This window comes from Drosophila nasuta, chromosome 4, assembly GCF_023558535.2.
Source record: "Drosophila nasuta strain 15112-1781.00 chromosome 4, ASM2355853v1, whole genome shotgun sequence".
Lineage (NCBI taxonomy): Eukaryota > Metazoa > Arthropoda > Insecta > Diptera > Drosophilidae > Drosophila > Drosophila nasuta.
This window is the reverse complement of record NC_083458.1, coordinates 959,048-974,722: the sequence shown is the minus strand read 5'-3', so window position 1 is coordinate 974,722 and position 15,675 is coordinate 959,048. Positions and strand designations below refer to the sequence as shown.

The 15,675-nt window shown below is 36.3% G+C and overlaps 2 protein-coding genes across 3 annotated transcripts; one reads left to right on the top strand and one right to left on the bottom strand.

The window, feature by feature from the left end:
• Positions 1-1,990: 1,990 nt before the first annotated feature.
• Positions 1,991-2,914, top strand: LOC132794884 (probable H/ACA ribonucleoprotein complex subunit 1). Its single transcript, XM_060805175.1, has 3 exons — positions 1,991-2,138; positions 2,198-2,671; positions 2,738-2,914. Exons 1-3 carry the CDS (start codon positions 2,102-2,104, stop codon positions 2,863-2,865), a joined length of 639 nt encoding a protein of 212 aa, XP_060661158.1. The 5' UTR covers positions 1,991-2,101; the 3' UTR covers positions 2,866-2,914.
• Positions 2,915-2,931: 17 nt separating this feature from the next.
• LOC132794882 (inactive rhomboid protein 1) lies at positions 2,932-14,613 on the bottom strand. Of its 2 annotated transcripts, none has more exons than XM_060805173.1 (7): positions 14,520-14,613; positions 6,215-9,445; positions 4,619-4,960; positions 4,293-4,547; positions 3,771-4,028; positions 3,351-3,659; positions 2,932-3,272 (listed from the first exon to the last, which is right to left on the bottom strand). In XM_060805173.1, exons 2-7 carry the CDS (start codon positions 9,401-9,403, stop codon positions 3,021-3,023), a joined length of 4,605 nt encoding a protein of 1,534 aa, XP_060661156.1. In that variant the 5' UTR covers positions 9,404-9,445; positions 14,520-14,613; the 3' UTR covers positions 2,932-3,020. The 2 variants fall into 2 exon arrangements, with proteins under 2 accessions (XP_060661156.1, XP_060661157.1); XM_060805174.1 differs by having other exon boundaries at positions 14,535-14,596.
• Positions 14,614-15,675: the final 1,062 nt, after the last annotated feature.

Sequence of the window (15,675 nt, the reverse complement as noted above, 5' to 3'; positions counted from 1 at the left end):
CTTAAGGTAACGCGCAAAAATTCAAAAAATTCTACTATTCTACTATAATGCCATTTTCTCGAAAACGGCTTAGACGAGTTGCATAAAATAAATTGCAAAGCATTCGAATATTTTATGTTTATATTATATAGTATGTAGCAATGCGAGCCTTCTCTGACAAAGTCTAGGAGAGCGTATAATCGAAAAAGTAGATGCATTTTGAATTTTCTCGGAAACTTTGATAATTTGCTATGTAGTATGTATATTGGGAAATGATACATAGTCAAAATGTTGAAAAATCTGCAAAACAAAAATTCGACGCTAACTTTGTACTAGCTTCGGAGATGTTAAGCGTTGCCATGCAAAATTCAATTGATTTGTAATTTGCGCAATAATCAGAAAAATTTAATTTTCTTGAAAACGGCTTTACCGATATGAATAAATCAAAAAAGCAAAATATTTGTCTATTTGATTCGAATAGAATGACATAGCGCGACAAGAATAATTTGATGATAGCGTTACATAGTCTTTTGCCGCTAACAGTGGTCAAGTAAACTGCAAAATTACGATTTAAATAAGAATATAAAATTGCGTATATTTATTAATTATACTAAATTAATATTTATGAAAATTGCGTATTTAAATGTATTATTAAATTATAGTTATAGTTGTTTCATTTAGTTATTTTCTGCAAGTATTTAAAGTCCTGCAAAAGTAATAAGGGTGTTATTTAATACTAAAGTCTTCCGATTTGAATCGGCTCTGGCCTGACTGGTTCTACGCTGGTTCCAGTTACTTGATCCACCTGCGAACTGAACTTGTTTTTGCGGGTTAACAAACGGCCAATTTTCTCAAAGACGGCCTAATGGATTTCAACCAAAATTTCTACATATATTCCTTATAGTTGTATCTACGAAGGTATAATATGCGACGACAAGAAGGCCAAAAAAGGTTAAGGTCATTAATCGACAACATTGATTTTTTGTGCTCATTTTGTATGGGGCTGGAGCTGAGGTTATTGTACTTTTCCCGAAATGTCTTGAAAACGGCGTAAACGCAATTTTTGTTTTTTTGAGGGTATATTAATTAAAACAATACTCTATAACTTGTCATAAGCCGATTTGACCGACAAATCGTCAAAGCCGAGATATTGGCAAAAATGTTGCTGCCCCAATTTTTCAATCACGATTTTAGTGCATAAATACTCCATGCAATTTGAGAAACATAGATTTAATAGAAAGATAAATTAGTTTTCTATAGTTTTGCACTTAAACTATTTCAATTTAAGACTAAATATTACGTAAAAAGACGAAAAAAAAGAGTTTTTTTTATCCAATATTTTTTTTATCGATATGTGACGATAAAGTTGCGGAGCAATATTGACGTACATACATTTGAAATATATTGAAAAAAAAAACAAGAAAAACACATAACTATATATTTTTTGATGTTTTTACATGACGCAAGTGAAAATATGTCGGGCTCCTTTTTTTTGGATTTGATATAGGCCAAATGTTATAGCAAGTTCACACCTGTGTTTATTTAGCGTCGCGTTAATTGTAATGATATTTAAAACTTATGTTCATTTTTTTTTCCATTAACATAAATCAAAAAATTAAAAAGATAAAAAATAACTTTTTAATAGAAATTTTTAAATTTCAGCTATTATTAAAAATAATCTAAATAAACTTGTGTCTGGTTGTCCCCATAAATTGTTTCTTAAGCATCTGGATACTGTGTAGTTGAATACGGGCACTTTTGACATATGTAAATGCTATCACATAATTATTATAGCGTTCGTTTTTAGCTGTGTAATTGATACTATTGGTCACAAGCGTTACGACACCGAAAAGCGAACTCAAAACACCTACATTTATTTCATGGCAAATATGAAGTGCATAACACATCCGAGTTTTTTGGTACGATGGAAACGAGACATAATTATTATATCGAACAAGAACTATAGTGTGAACTGCACTAAAAAACCCGTATATGAGCAATCATCGCCGCTGGAATCATCGCAGAAGACATACATCTCTACTAAAAGTTGATTGTGAAAAAGCGTGTTGCACGTGTTGCACGTGTGTTGTTTGCAAGACTGAAATAAGGAAATTTAGAGAATATGGGTTTCGGACGTCCTCAAGGAGGTGGCGGAAGAGGTATTTTTTGCTGTGGATGATATTGATTGACTACTTATAAATGTTTCAATCCCATCCAGGTTTTCGTGGCGGTGGATCCCGAGGAGGCGGAGGTGGATTTAATTCTCGAGGTGGATTCAAAAGAGGTGGACCACGTGGAGGTGGAGGCGGCGGACGTGGTGCCTTTGATCAAGGACCTCCCGAGCGCGTTATACCACTGGGCAATTTTAGTTATGTGTGTCAAAACGACTTAGTTTGCAAGGTGGAGATTGAAGACGTTCCATATTTTAATGCGCCCATATTTCTTGAAAACAAAGAACAGATTGGAAAAATTGATGAAATCTTTGGGACTGTTAGAGATTACTCTGTATCTATCAAACTGTCGGATAATGTATACGCAAACAGCTTCGCTCCAAGTCAAACTTTGTTTATTGACCCAGGAAAACTTTTGCCAATTGCAAGATTTCTACCAAAACCACCACAGTCCAAAGGAGCGAAGAAAAGAGCTGGTGGAAGTGGCGTAGGTGGCTTTCGAGGTCGCGGAACTGGAATGGGTATGCTAATCGTGATTAAAAAGTTTAATGAACAAAATTGTAATATATTTATTTATTTATTTAAAGGTAACCGAGGTGCTCGTGGCGGTGGTGGATTTAGAGGTTCAAGTCGTGGTGGAAACGGTGGTGGATTCAGTAGGGGTCGCGGAGGTGGTGGAGGACGCGGAGGTGGGGGAGGACGCGGACGTTGGTAATTTTATACCTTATTTAAGTCTAAGAAAATAAAGATTAATTTTCATGAAATTGTAAATGTTTATTTCAATCTTTTTATATAATCGTTTTTTGTGCACTCATTTAAATTCGCCACTATTGGTGAAATTTATTTTATAATTTAAATATGAGAAATAATTTATAGGCCCTTTATTTTGGTAATATTTAAATTAGTGTTAAGTTTGTAATCAATATGGTTGGTAGCCATGACTATATTGTCAAGCGATGAGTTGAAATTTCCTTTGTCTTTGATAATTCCATCTGCACTTCTGCTGTGCATAGTGTTCTTAATACTATAATTTTTATTGTAGCCAAATAATCTCGTATACGCTCTTTCTGGCCAAGGTTTAATATCTTCCTGTCGATTCATCTCAGCCGGATGTAGCAATTGCTAGTGAAGATGATAAAAATGGGAAATACAAGTATAAAAGTCAAGCAAACAAAATAAATTTAAATATTTGCTGCATACTGTGAAACTAGTATCTCCTTCGGTGAAGTCAACACTATTCCTAATGATCTCCGAATGGGGGTGATAAAAGTACTGAGGATATTGGCTCTGGGTTTGTGAATATCTTTGTGTGTTGCCAACCACTTCGCCATTGTGATTGTGGTGTCCAATATTGTTGTTTGTGGGGCTAATGTAATTATGCGTTGCACTATCAAATATATCTTCAACAATATTCAATGTACTGAACTCGCTTGGATAGATGTAAAAAGTTGCAATTAATGTGACGTAAACTAACAAGTGAAAGATTATACATGTCCAAATCAGATTGATCTGAAATTTAAATACAATTGTGTATATTCATAAGTATGCAGTTATTATATTTCAATAGAACTTTAAATATAAGAGCGTATTTCTGGGTTCGCCAGAAATTACATAAATTACCTTTTTCTTGCGCTCATATATTGAAAAAGTGGTAAATGGAACTAATGATATTGTTAAAAATGCTCCGCAAGCGACACCAGCTAGCAAACCAGCGAAATTTAATTGATATGGCAGTGTGCCAATGCCGAATAGTACCGTACATAAAAGTATAAACTTGATCAATGCCACATACGGCTTGTGCAGATGCTTCCAGTGCATTAATATCAGTAGGGAAATTAGGGCTGAGACTACGCCGCAGAGTGAAGCAGATGGTCCCACCTGAAGATTAACAATAATAGATAAAACATACTTATATGTAGATATATGTCCATATATGTATATGTAATATTACGAGTCCAAAGTTATTTTTAAATTAAATAAATATCTTGAATATAAAATTTCTTGCAATTTGGGAAATCTAGAAAGATGTATTTCATACTTCATATTTCGACTGTTGAATGTTTGTTAATTTAATGATTGTCATGTTATAGCTTCTATAAAATGAGCGGTCAGGTCACGAACGAAATCGGTTATGATACTTACTTCCGGACGATGTGGAGCGAGCACTGCACTTGTGAGATTGCCCACTAACCCAGATGTTATGTATACGATAGCTGTTCGCATTGTTCCAATTAAACGCTCCAAATCGGCGAGAAACAAATGCTGGACTATCAGAGTAATTGCCAGATGCAGGATACCGGCATGCATGCATAGCGAAGTGAGTAGTCTATAAAACTGATCTGGAATTTCTACTGAGAAGAACGGAAACATGCCACAAACGTTGTTCAAGCAAGATATCTGCCGAGTACAAAAAATGGATACATTTATTGAATATATATTTAGGGATTCAAGGTATTTTTGATGTTTACTTGCGAGCAAAGTGATGCTTCTTCATGAAAGTAACCACTGACGAAATCACAATATTCTCGTGTCGTTATGCGACATTCCCCATAAAGACCAGTACAGCAGGGATGTCCAATTACTTCACAAACCATATGCTCGGCAGTATGATCTTTGTAGCGATAGCGTTGCGAAAATGAATTGGTTTTTCGGCATATAGGCCATTTGGTAATATCATCAGGCCACTCGTATGGTGCAATCGACGCAGGCGCGTCACAATATTTGGGATCTAAGCCGCACACTGATCCTGATATACGACCGCCAGGACCGGATTCGCCGGGTGACCATTTTTTCCAAGTCGATATGGATTTCTGTAAAAATGTGAATATTAAGATTAGTTAAATTTTGTTCTAATTTCAAATTATTCTTATTTAGTTGTTTACATTGAACTACAGTTTTTGAGTGTCTACAGTTCAAGTTAAATAAATCAATTGTTTAAATAATGGATTATCTAAATTAATTTTGAGCACAATCAATTTTAAAATAAATCAATAAACAGAAAATTTGGCTTGTTTTGTTGTTATTAATAACTGGATTGCACAGCCACTTGATTGAGCATACTACTGTGAGCAAAAAGTAAGGTGAATTTGTTTGTAAAATGAAAAATCTTTATTTATTCTTCTAAATCAATATCATGCCCTTCAAAGTAATCCCCTCCCGATAAAATACACCTATGCACGCTTTTTTTCCTATCCTCGAAACATGCCAAATAGTACCTTTTCGGTATAGCCATCAGTGCTTTCTTCGATTTAGCTTTTATCTCCTTAATCGACTCGAAACGCGTTCCCCGAAGTGGTCTCTAGAGTTTTTGGAATAGCCAGAAGTCACACGGAGCCAAATCAGGCGAATATGGTGGTTGCGGAACGATATGCATAACATTTTTGGCGAAATGGTCAAGAAAAACGTGTACAGAAATTGGTCGTTTTTGGTACCAAACGAGATTTGATATTTCGTAGGTCCAAATTCTCCTTCAAAATGGTTTTCACAGATCTTTCTGATATTCCGATCATATCAGTAAGGTCTCTAGCAGTCAACCTCCACTTCATTGACATGTTGTTCATCTGCTCGAAGTCATCAACACGTTCTCGACCCTCTTTGAAGTCTTTACCACTTATAAACATTTTTTTTGTGACATGGTAGAATCACCAAAGGTCTTCCGCAACATCCTCAACGTTTCCGCAGCCGAAATTTCATTCGGCAAACAAAATTTGATGACACTTCTCATTCAGACATTGTAAAAAATCGAAAAATGCACTCTTGGTCGTTTGGAAAACACAAGCGTAAATATTATATATGTATTTCTGATAATGACATTCATATGAAATTTGGACCAGATGTAATGAACAGTCCTGCCAACTCAAGAAAAAAAGAACTAGGCCGAATTGTTAGGCCCGCGAAGTTTAAATTGAAAATTCACCTTACTTTTTGCCCACAGTAGTATGTATGTATAAAGAAATCACTCGCAATGATATACATATGTGCAAAAGTGAATCAAAACATAAACTTTTTGAATTCGATGTGAATTTCGATGCCACATCGAAATGAGTCTCAAATACATAACTTACTGCTGGATACAGGCCGCGTATGGAACAATCGGCCTGTGAGCTCTGAACGCATCCAGAATCATCGTTTCGTATGCAACACGCGGTTTCACGCTCCTGTCGCTTAGTTTTAGTAAGAACGTCCATGATTTTCATATCTCGGCGCATACAAGCTGCAAACTTTGCTCCCATATGAACCAAATCATTGCTGCGCGGACCTATCCAGAAATTGCGGGGTTCAACGTGTTGTACGGTTTGAAGACTTAGACTGGTCACTAAAACCTGGCCAGTCTTTTGTTCGGTTCCAAACCCAATCGGTGCAATGCCATAGCACACGATGGACAGGAATAGTACAACAATTTGAACAGTGTTAATCCAGTATGTAAAAAACGGTCGATGATCGGTGCGATCATCCAAATCATTGACAGAAAAATATTTAATTCGTCGCATTGGCGGACGCCGGGAATTTTCCAAAACACCATCCAGTAACTGTGCATTGATTCTAGTAGCCCGATTAGTCGACGGTGCAATAAAATTGGAGGCACGAATCGGATGTGGCTGATTCTGCACCGAATTACTTATATTTATTTGATTCGTTTGAGTGATATGTGCATCATGGGACGAACCTATAAAATGCACATCATTATTGGCCGTATTTAGTGCAGAGGTTCGCCAACCATTGTGATGACGCTCAGTCATATAGACACCAACGCTAGCATCTATGCCTAATCCCAAAGGCACAGTTTTATTTGCTGTTTTCTTCCGATCCATATCTGCACCGATGGTTTCATCATTATTAGTGTTCGCCACTAATGTTGCTTCACTTGGATTATCAAAGAATAACTCATCTTCAATGATTGTAGCTATCATACTGGTGCAATCATTCACATCAATATCCATTTGATGATGCCGTTCAACTTGGTCACTATGATCTACATCTCGATCTGACCGACCATGCACGTGAATTGGGGCAAAACTACGTGACCATTGAGGTCGTTTATTACTACTTGTACAGCCCCTATTACTAATCTTGTTTGTTAGCCTAGTGTTAAAGATGTTGATAACATAACTAATGCCAGTTATTAACATATGCACAACCGTTGCCTTACGCTCGATATAGTCTGCAGCATCGTAATCGTGATTAGCATTTAATTTATCATGCCAACGACAGGCACCATAAAGCGTAATATCGTTGTATTGAGCATCGCGAGCTGGCAAAATATCCGGTGGTTTGGCATAACCATCGGCAACATTGCGTTGATTGCCTCGACATCCCATTCCAGCAGTACCACTTGCATCACGATTATCATTTGAATTGGTTCCATTATACTCTAGCTCTTGGTTGGTCTTTAATAAACCAAAACGCCTTATTGCTAATCGTTGTTGCCGTCCGTACCAGAGCATGAAGTCGGCCGCTTCAGAACTGCTCTCTACGCCAAAAAAACGAGCGATTTCGCGTCGCATATAAATGCTAATACGTTTCTTGCAGGAATAATGATAGGTTTGTTGTTGCGATTGCTGCTGCTGTAATGAGGGCTGCTGTTGCTGTTGTGGAGGCTGCGCTAAAACTTGGAACTGTTGTTGTTGCTGATGTTGCATTTGATTTCGTGGCGAGCCTACAATGAGTTGGGATGGTGCCATTGTTGAAGACGCATACATTTGATGAGAGTGCGTTTGACGTTGCAATGTGGGTAACTTGTTCGTATTGTCAGCATGTTTTGTTTGCTGATTAGGAAAAGTGGCGTCGGTCATTTTCGTATTTGTCAACTCTTGTTCATGATGCTTAATTTTCGATAAATCATTGATAGGTGCCATTTTAATCGGGACAAGTGGCATGGCCACTGGAACTGGACTAATCGGCCCAGTAGTTTGCGTCGTTTGATGCACTCCTGTTGTTCGGCGAGCCGTATTACAGTGTAAACAGGTTGTGGTGTTATCCTGATTTTGACTTTGACTAATTGTTTGCTGTATAACGATGACAGAGTCGCCTTCATCTGACTTAGCACGCAGCTTGTTGCACGACGAAACGCTTTTTGTGGTAACCATTGGGGAACAGATGTTAGGTGGTGGTGTGGGTACTGGTGCTGTTGCTGTTGCTGTAATGGATACAGCAGATATGCCCGATGATGATGCTGGCGATGGTGATGGGCATGGGCAATTTGGGGAAGGTGATGACAGATTGCTATTATTAGTTCCATTGTATGTTTGCGCACTCTTCGAGTGCGCTATTGATTCCTCAATAGGATGGTGACAACACTTTGTGGCTCGATAATTATGAGGCAATGGCAATGGCATATTCAAATAATGCGTCGAGATTGGAAATGAAGTTGAAGTTCCTGCTGCTGACGATGACGACGCCACTGATGTCGATGACGATAAAGGCAAATCTGTATACAGCTCACTGGCCAAAGGAGGGGTTGGTACATAGCGCTTAACCGGAGTGTGCACCGTTGAGCCCAAATAACTGCTGTATGCTTCACTACATTGTACTTTCGCAGACGGCAGAAAATAACGAGTTTTAGATGGTGCTGTTGATGATTCCATTCTATTGGCCTTTGGATCTCGATAACGATCTAAGCGATATTTCGAGTTAGGTGACATAAGGCGCTGGTTCGATTGCTGCCCTTGATGTAGATTATATTTATTTTGTCTGTTATTATCGCCAATCGCTAATGCAAGAGTGCATGGTTGGGACTTGGCGTTGCCTGAATTACTATTGCATAGTGATGTTGAGTTTGACGATGGTAACGGATACATATGACTGTGATGACCATGCTGATGATGAAACTGATTTAAATTCAGTTGTTGCATTTGCTGATTAGCTTTATTGCTCTGCGATTGAATCTGGGTATAGTTCGATGTCAGGCAATCACTACTTGGAGCTGGCGATGGTGGCGGTAGACAGCCCGCAATTAATGTATCACCAAACTTTTCGAAGGGCGGCGGTATAGTTAGCCTGGCTGTCTGTGGCAAAAATATATCATTGGGATGTGGACTGAAGCGTCCAGTTGATGGCAGCTTGGTGGTAGCTCCATCATTATCGTCAACTGCCGCTTGCGATTTGAGGGACAACTGCGTTTGATAATTCAGCTTCTTTCTTTGCCCCCCACTACTAGCAGTATTTAAACTAATCACATTGGATTCATTGCTATTAAAACTTCTGCGTTGATTCCCGGCGAAACCATTTGATGATTCACTGTCAATGGAGTTCATTTAAAAAGCTGAGATGGTGGTCTTTTAATTTTTAATATTCATCTGAAATACAAAACGTCACGTTTCATTAATGACTGCTTTTATAAACAAATGTAATGTTAATTTCAATATCGATGCAATAATAAGTTTTGTCAAAAAAGAATTCCATTTCTATTTTTTATAGTCTCTGATATATAGGTGTTCGTACGGACAGACGAACATCGGTATGGGTAACGGGTATAAAAAATATATGTTTGATATATATATATATATATATATATAATATATTCAACAAGATCTTATTGTTATGAAAAAATCTGACACTTCTGCTCCACAATTAGACCAAAAAATCGAATATCGAAAGTAATTGTAAAGCTAAAGTGGCGATTTTTGATGTTTACAACAATAATAACTACAGTCAATTTGATTCTTTATTTAATGTTAGCTTAAAGAATTTGTTAATAAAATTAATTTCCATACACATATCAAACATTGAACTAGGCGTAATTGCGACCTCAGTTTACTATTAACATATAAAATAAGTCTGTGCTTCTCTGAACATTTGATTTTTTGATGCGGTTTTTATATTTGAGCTAAGGAACCTCTTTCAGAGTTATTTTGAAAAAGTGCGCGTTCATACCTGGAGGCATCTCCAACCCTTCAAAGACGATTGCAAAAATAATTAGGGCTTCATTTTAATATTTAAATGTTGAACATTTTAAATCATAAAAAATTAATGCGCGATTAGAAAAAATATAAATCGCATTAAAAAACAAGAAAGTTACAGTCGAGTGTGCTCGACTGTAAGATACCCGCTACCCATTTTTAATAAAGGCAAAATATTACGGTATTATTTTCAAAATATACCGAAAATACTAAAAAAAACCAAATGGTATATTTGGTATATCGACATAGTACACCATTCAAAATATACCATAGACGGCGCAATGGACCAGATTGTCGGCCAAAGCAACTCAGACCCCTAGTAAGTAGGCGTTTTTGACCATACAAAAGTATTTCTTTAATAACTTCCACAATTTTTAGCTGATCGCAACCAAACATTAACATTACGCTTGTTTAATTTGCGAGGGCGGAAGTGGGCGTGGCAAAAATTTGAAGCAAACTTGATCTGCGTACAAACATAACAAATGCTGTCGAAACAAATGCTGTCATACGGACAGACACACAGACGGACATGGCTAGATCGTCTCGGCTGTTGACGCTGATCAAGAATATATATACTTTATAGGGTCGGAGATGCCTCCTTCTACCCTATGGGTAACGGGTATAAAAAACAAAATATCAATCGGGATTTGAGCTCGCGCACCACAATATGTTGGGCTTGCAAACTATCAGCAGAGCCAACGCAGTCCTTTCGCAGGTGTCGTTTAACTGCAAAAAATCTAAGACCCGAGCAATTGTTGTTGCCTTTTTCTTCGAGACTTTCGTCGCGCCAAAACAAAATTGACGTGCGCTAGCTTATTGTTTGCGAGGCAACTGCACGTTGCAAAACTTCACTTGCATACACATACCATATTGGTAATACCAATTTGGTATTACCAATTTGGGCGAGCATGTATATACGTAGACGCATACATACAAACGAAAGCACAGCGCATCGAAATATGCTCGTGCTCATCGTTCCGCATTCGATCTGTGACTGAACTGAGTGTGTGACTTACGCTGCGCGTTGCGTTAGATCTTCGAATTTCGAAATGAGCCGAAGAGACTCTGGGCCCCAGAGTCTGGGGTTCTAATCGCAGCGCTCAGCTCTTCTGTGGTCGCAATAATACTGTTTTGAATGATATGCTTTGCTTCAAGAGCTTGGAGTATCTATGTATTATATGGTTAGTGTTAGGGGTCTCAGTTGCTGTGGCTGACAATCTGGTATATTGTGCTGTCTATGGTATATTTTGAATGTGGTTATATATCGATATACTAAATATACCCTTGATATATTCTTAGTATTTTTGTAATATTTTGGTATATTCTGAATATATTTGGTTAGCAGGTATCTCACAGTCGAGCACACTCGACAGTAGCTTTCTTACTTGTTTTATGTTAAATAAAAATTTGTTTTCATAAACTATCATTAACTCTTCAGTAATTTCACTTGTAATCATTAAAACATGTTTTTTTCTGGTTCCTTTTCTCATTTGCTCTAAAATATTAAGAGATTAACAGCCGTGCTCTGGAATTCACTTTCCGTGTTGAAAACGAAAAGAATAAATTGGTGCTTCCGTTTGCTTTTTTACATTTTTTCGAATTTCTAAACGAGCAAGTTTGTCTTGTCGAAATCAAAAGTAAATGCCTTTTGCTTCTTTAAATCGGATCTTATTTGCAAAAGGAAAAAAAAAGTTGAATCATTGGTTTATTGTCGTTCTTTTAGGCCCGCCAGAAGATCAATTCGGTATGTAAATATTTTTAAAACGATAAAACGAGCAAATAAAATTTTGCCGTCGGCAACAACAATTTTTGTTTTGGTGAGCGATCGATTAATCCGACACCATGAGTTATCGCCTAAGCTGCCACACTTTTGGTGGAAGGGAAAAGAAAGTTAAAAATACTTGTATAATGAAACGCATGGCATTAAATTTGCTGAAATTGGGTAAATATGTTTTTATAAAATTAATTAATAAAAAAAGTTGTTGAAATCATCGGAATGAAATCGATTAAAAAGCATCCATTTTCTATGTGGGGAACAGCTGATTGTCGTTTCACTGTTTTTTTTAAGTAAGTTTCAAATCATTATTTCCAAAAAAGACAAAAGGCAAATATATTTCTCTCAGGGGAAGCAAAAATCATCTATGCAGGGTAAAATTATCCTTATTTGAGTTCTATCCACTCAGGAAAGTCATTTTTCGCGTTGTTTACTTCTGACCAAAACACAAGTCAGCTGTTTCAGCAGTAAGAAGTGAAACGTTCTGAAAGCAAAACGATGACCAAAAACTTGTGAAAACCGGAGCACCAAAAAACGGAAATCTCGATTTTGGTCCCAAAACGAAAACGAAAAGTGTATACCGGAGCATGACTGACATTCTCTGCTAACGCCTAACCTAATTAAAGTCAATATTTTCCTCTTTTTTTTGTAAAATTTGCTGTTAACTTATTCATATTAATTACAAGATTTAGCCACTTAACCATAGGGTAGAAGGGTATTATAACTTTTTGCCTGCAGGAAATGTATGTAACAGGTAGAAGGAGCTACATATCTCCGACCCTATGAAGTATATATATTTTTGATCAGCGTCAACGGCCGAGACGACCTAGCCATGTCCGTATGAAACACTGGATCTCAAAGACTATAAGAGATAGAGCTATAATTGATATAAATCGAATAACAAGCGTAATTTAAAAGCTAGAGTCGCGAATTTTCGTATATCCATTAATAATTGTGTTTCCTGATTTGGTTGCGATCAGATAAAAATTGTCAAAGTTATTAAAGAAATAAATAACTTCTAGGGGTCTTAGTAGCTTTGGCTGGCAATCTGATATATTTCGCACTCTATAGTATATCTTGAATGTAGTACCATATCATTATACCAAATATACACTTTGCCATATCATTTTAGTATTTTTATGCTATATTGTTTTGGTACATTTTGAGAATATTACCGCAATATTTTGGTTTTATTCGAAATGAGTAGCGGGTATCTCACACGAGTACACTCGACTGTAGCTTTCTTACTTGTTTAAAGGAGGCATCTCTTGATCAGCGTCAACAACCGAGACGATATAGCCATGGCCGTCTGTTTATCTATCCGTCCGTATGAACACCTAGATCTCAAAGATTGTAAGGTCTCTGTATAGAAATATCCTTTTTTTCGACAGCCTACTTTCGCCCTCGCAAATTGACCAAAATCAAATAAGAAGCGTAGTTTTGAAGCTAGAGTTGCGAATTTAGGTACAGAAAATAATAACTATAGATTTTATGATTTGTGATCGACAGTGATCGGATAAAAATTAAAAAAGTTGTGAAAGAATCGGCAAAAAATCAGATAATAATTGTAAGTTATTTAAGAACAACTTTTGTGTGGCCAAAAACGCGTACTGGAATCGGATATTAGTTTCTATGAATATAGTATATTTTATACTTTGTGGTTTATTTTAAATGCAGTACAATATCGATATACCAAATATAGCATTTGTGTATTTTGGTATTTTGTGGTATATTTTCGGCATATTTGTAGAATATGGTTTTATTGCAAATGGATAGCGGGTATCTCACAGTCGATCACACTAAGTTGAAGCTTTCTTCCATGTTTTTGTTTTTTTTAAGTGTGTTTTAGTGGTTTAGTTATAATTTTACCAACTATGATACAATTGTAGAAATCAGACAGGACAAGAGAAGAAACGTTAGTGTGGAACCATTGCTCTATTTTCTTAGAGCACAAATATTGTGATTATGACCACTAAAATGCACTTCCAAGCTAAAAAAAATATATAAAATATAAATATGTATGTTTACTACTGATTATTCGATGCGCAATGCGCATACAATTGACCTGTTTACGTATTTCTCAAAAATAAAATGATATGTTTTTATTGTCTCAGGTATGAGAAACCCTGATGTATCATTGTAAAATTGTAAATAAAGTTAATTTTTTTTTATAGTTGTAGCGCACTTTAGTTTTACAAAAGTGGTTTTCGATTATTCGATGGAGTCAATGTCAATATGTACATACAGATGTATGTATGTAAATGAATTACATCCATTTGGCATTTTAATAGATTTTATAAACTCGAAAAGCTTGTTCGATTTTTTTGTTGTTTGAGATTTCGTCGCACTAAGTCTTACGATTGTTATGGTACTCTTGCTAATTTGTTAATATACACACATGTTTGTTACTTTATGGTGAAATTATTTGTTTACTCATTCGAGTAACACAAGTATGTCACAATTTTCCAAACTATTTCAATTGTGCACATCTTTTTGAAGTTTGACTTAACGCCTGTAACTGACTAGTTATAAACAATTGTATGTATGTATACGAATGTGTGTGTACTTTTAATGGAGCCTTTGTAAATAAATTGTGAATATGTTTTTCTCCTTGCCTTATCGGATTTTTTAGAAATAAATACTAAACATTATTACCAGCACTAATATTAAACAGATACATTAAATTTATATTATTACCCGATTTAACTCAACTTTTAACTCGAGTGATTTAGTTTTCTTTTAGTGTTGGTGCAAATGAGATTTGCAGGAAAAATTCTCTACTACATATGTATATATGTATACGTGCAAGTGTAAAATGTACATTATCTTACATACATATAAGTACATATCTAACGCGCATGCTCACACTTGTGACGTCGTTCCAAGAAATTTAACCATAAAAGTAGTTATTCTTTTTAAAGAAAACATCAAAGGCTAAGCAATATTGGGAAAACACACATCATGAAGGCGACACACCACGAAGGAAATTTTCGTATAAATATACAATCTGGCTCAAAAAAAATATAATAAGTAAACAAAAAAGCTACAGTCGAGTGTGCTCGACTGTGATATACCCGCTACTTATTTTGAATAAATCCAAAATATTCTCAAAATATGTCAAAATAATAGAACACAAAATTCTCAGAATATACCAAATGGTATTGTCGGGAGCAGCAGACAGCGAATGTTAATGCAATGCTGTGACGGCGTCTGCTAGCAGCGCTGCTTCTGCCGGCAGCACTACATGCTCTCTGACATTAATGTCAGACTAACAATTGTTAGTGATCGCTTGCATTTCGATCGGCTAATTGCTTACGCACTTGAATTGTAATTCGCTTGTAATCGTGTCGGTGGCGAAGCTTGATACTTGGTCAAGTCACATATAAACAATAGTTTGCGCGTAAAAGGTACGAAAAATTCTTAATAGTTCAACATTTGGAGGCCCCGGCGAGATACATATAATCTCGCTTACTGTTGTGAAAGCAATTGATTTGCATAAATAATTAGTGAAGTGCCTAATAAACAATAACAATTGGTAAAACATTTAAAGTGCAAAGTGCTCTAGAGGTTGAAGACCCATACATATATGTACATATCCATGTTCACTTTGTTTATAAATGATCTTCCTTCTGTTATTGAGCATTCCCGCGTACTTATGTACGCTGATGACGTTAAGCTTTGCCTGACATTTAATGATAGTCTGGCGATGTCTCTGTTGCAATGTGACCTTAATCGTCTAGAATCTTGGTGCAGAGTAAATATGTTATATCTCAATTGCAATAAATGTAAGTTTCTTCCCACGTAAATAACTATGTTTTGTATGATACTTCTTTAGAGCGAATTGAAGTTGTGA

What these genes read in the sequence shown, in the direction of transcription:
- LOC132794884 (XM_060805175.1), top strand. Translation starts at nt 2,102, where the DNA reads ATGGGTTTCGGACGTCCTCAAGGAGGTGGCGGAAGAG. An exon ending in TCAAGGAGGTGGCGGAAGAG is followed by an intron (nt 2,139 to 2,197) that starts GTATTTTTTGCT and finishes AATCCCATCCAG; the next exon opens with GTTTTCGTGGCGGTGGATCC. An exon ending in AGGTCGCGGAACTGGAATGG is followed by an intron (nt 2,672 to 2,737) that starts GTATGCTAATCG and finishes ATTTATTTAAAG; the next exon opens with GTAACCGAGGTGCTCGTGGC.
- LOC132794882 (XM_060805173.1), bottom strand. Translation starts at nt 9,403, where the DNA reads ATGAACTCCATTGACAGTGAATCATCAAATGGTTTCGCCGGGAATCAA. An exon ending in TACGCGGCCTGTATCCAGCA is followed by an intron (nt 4,961 to 6,214) that starts GTAAGTTATGTA and finishes ACATTTTTACAG; the next exon opens with AAATCCATATCGACTTGGAA. An exon ending in TATATGAGCGCAAGAAAAAG is followed by an intron (nt 3,660 to 3,770) that starts GTAATTTATGTA and finishes TTTAAATTTCAG; the next exon opens with ATCAATCTGATTTGGACATG.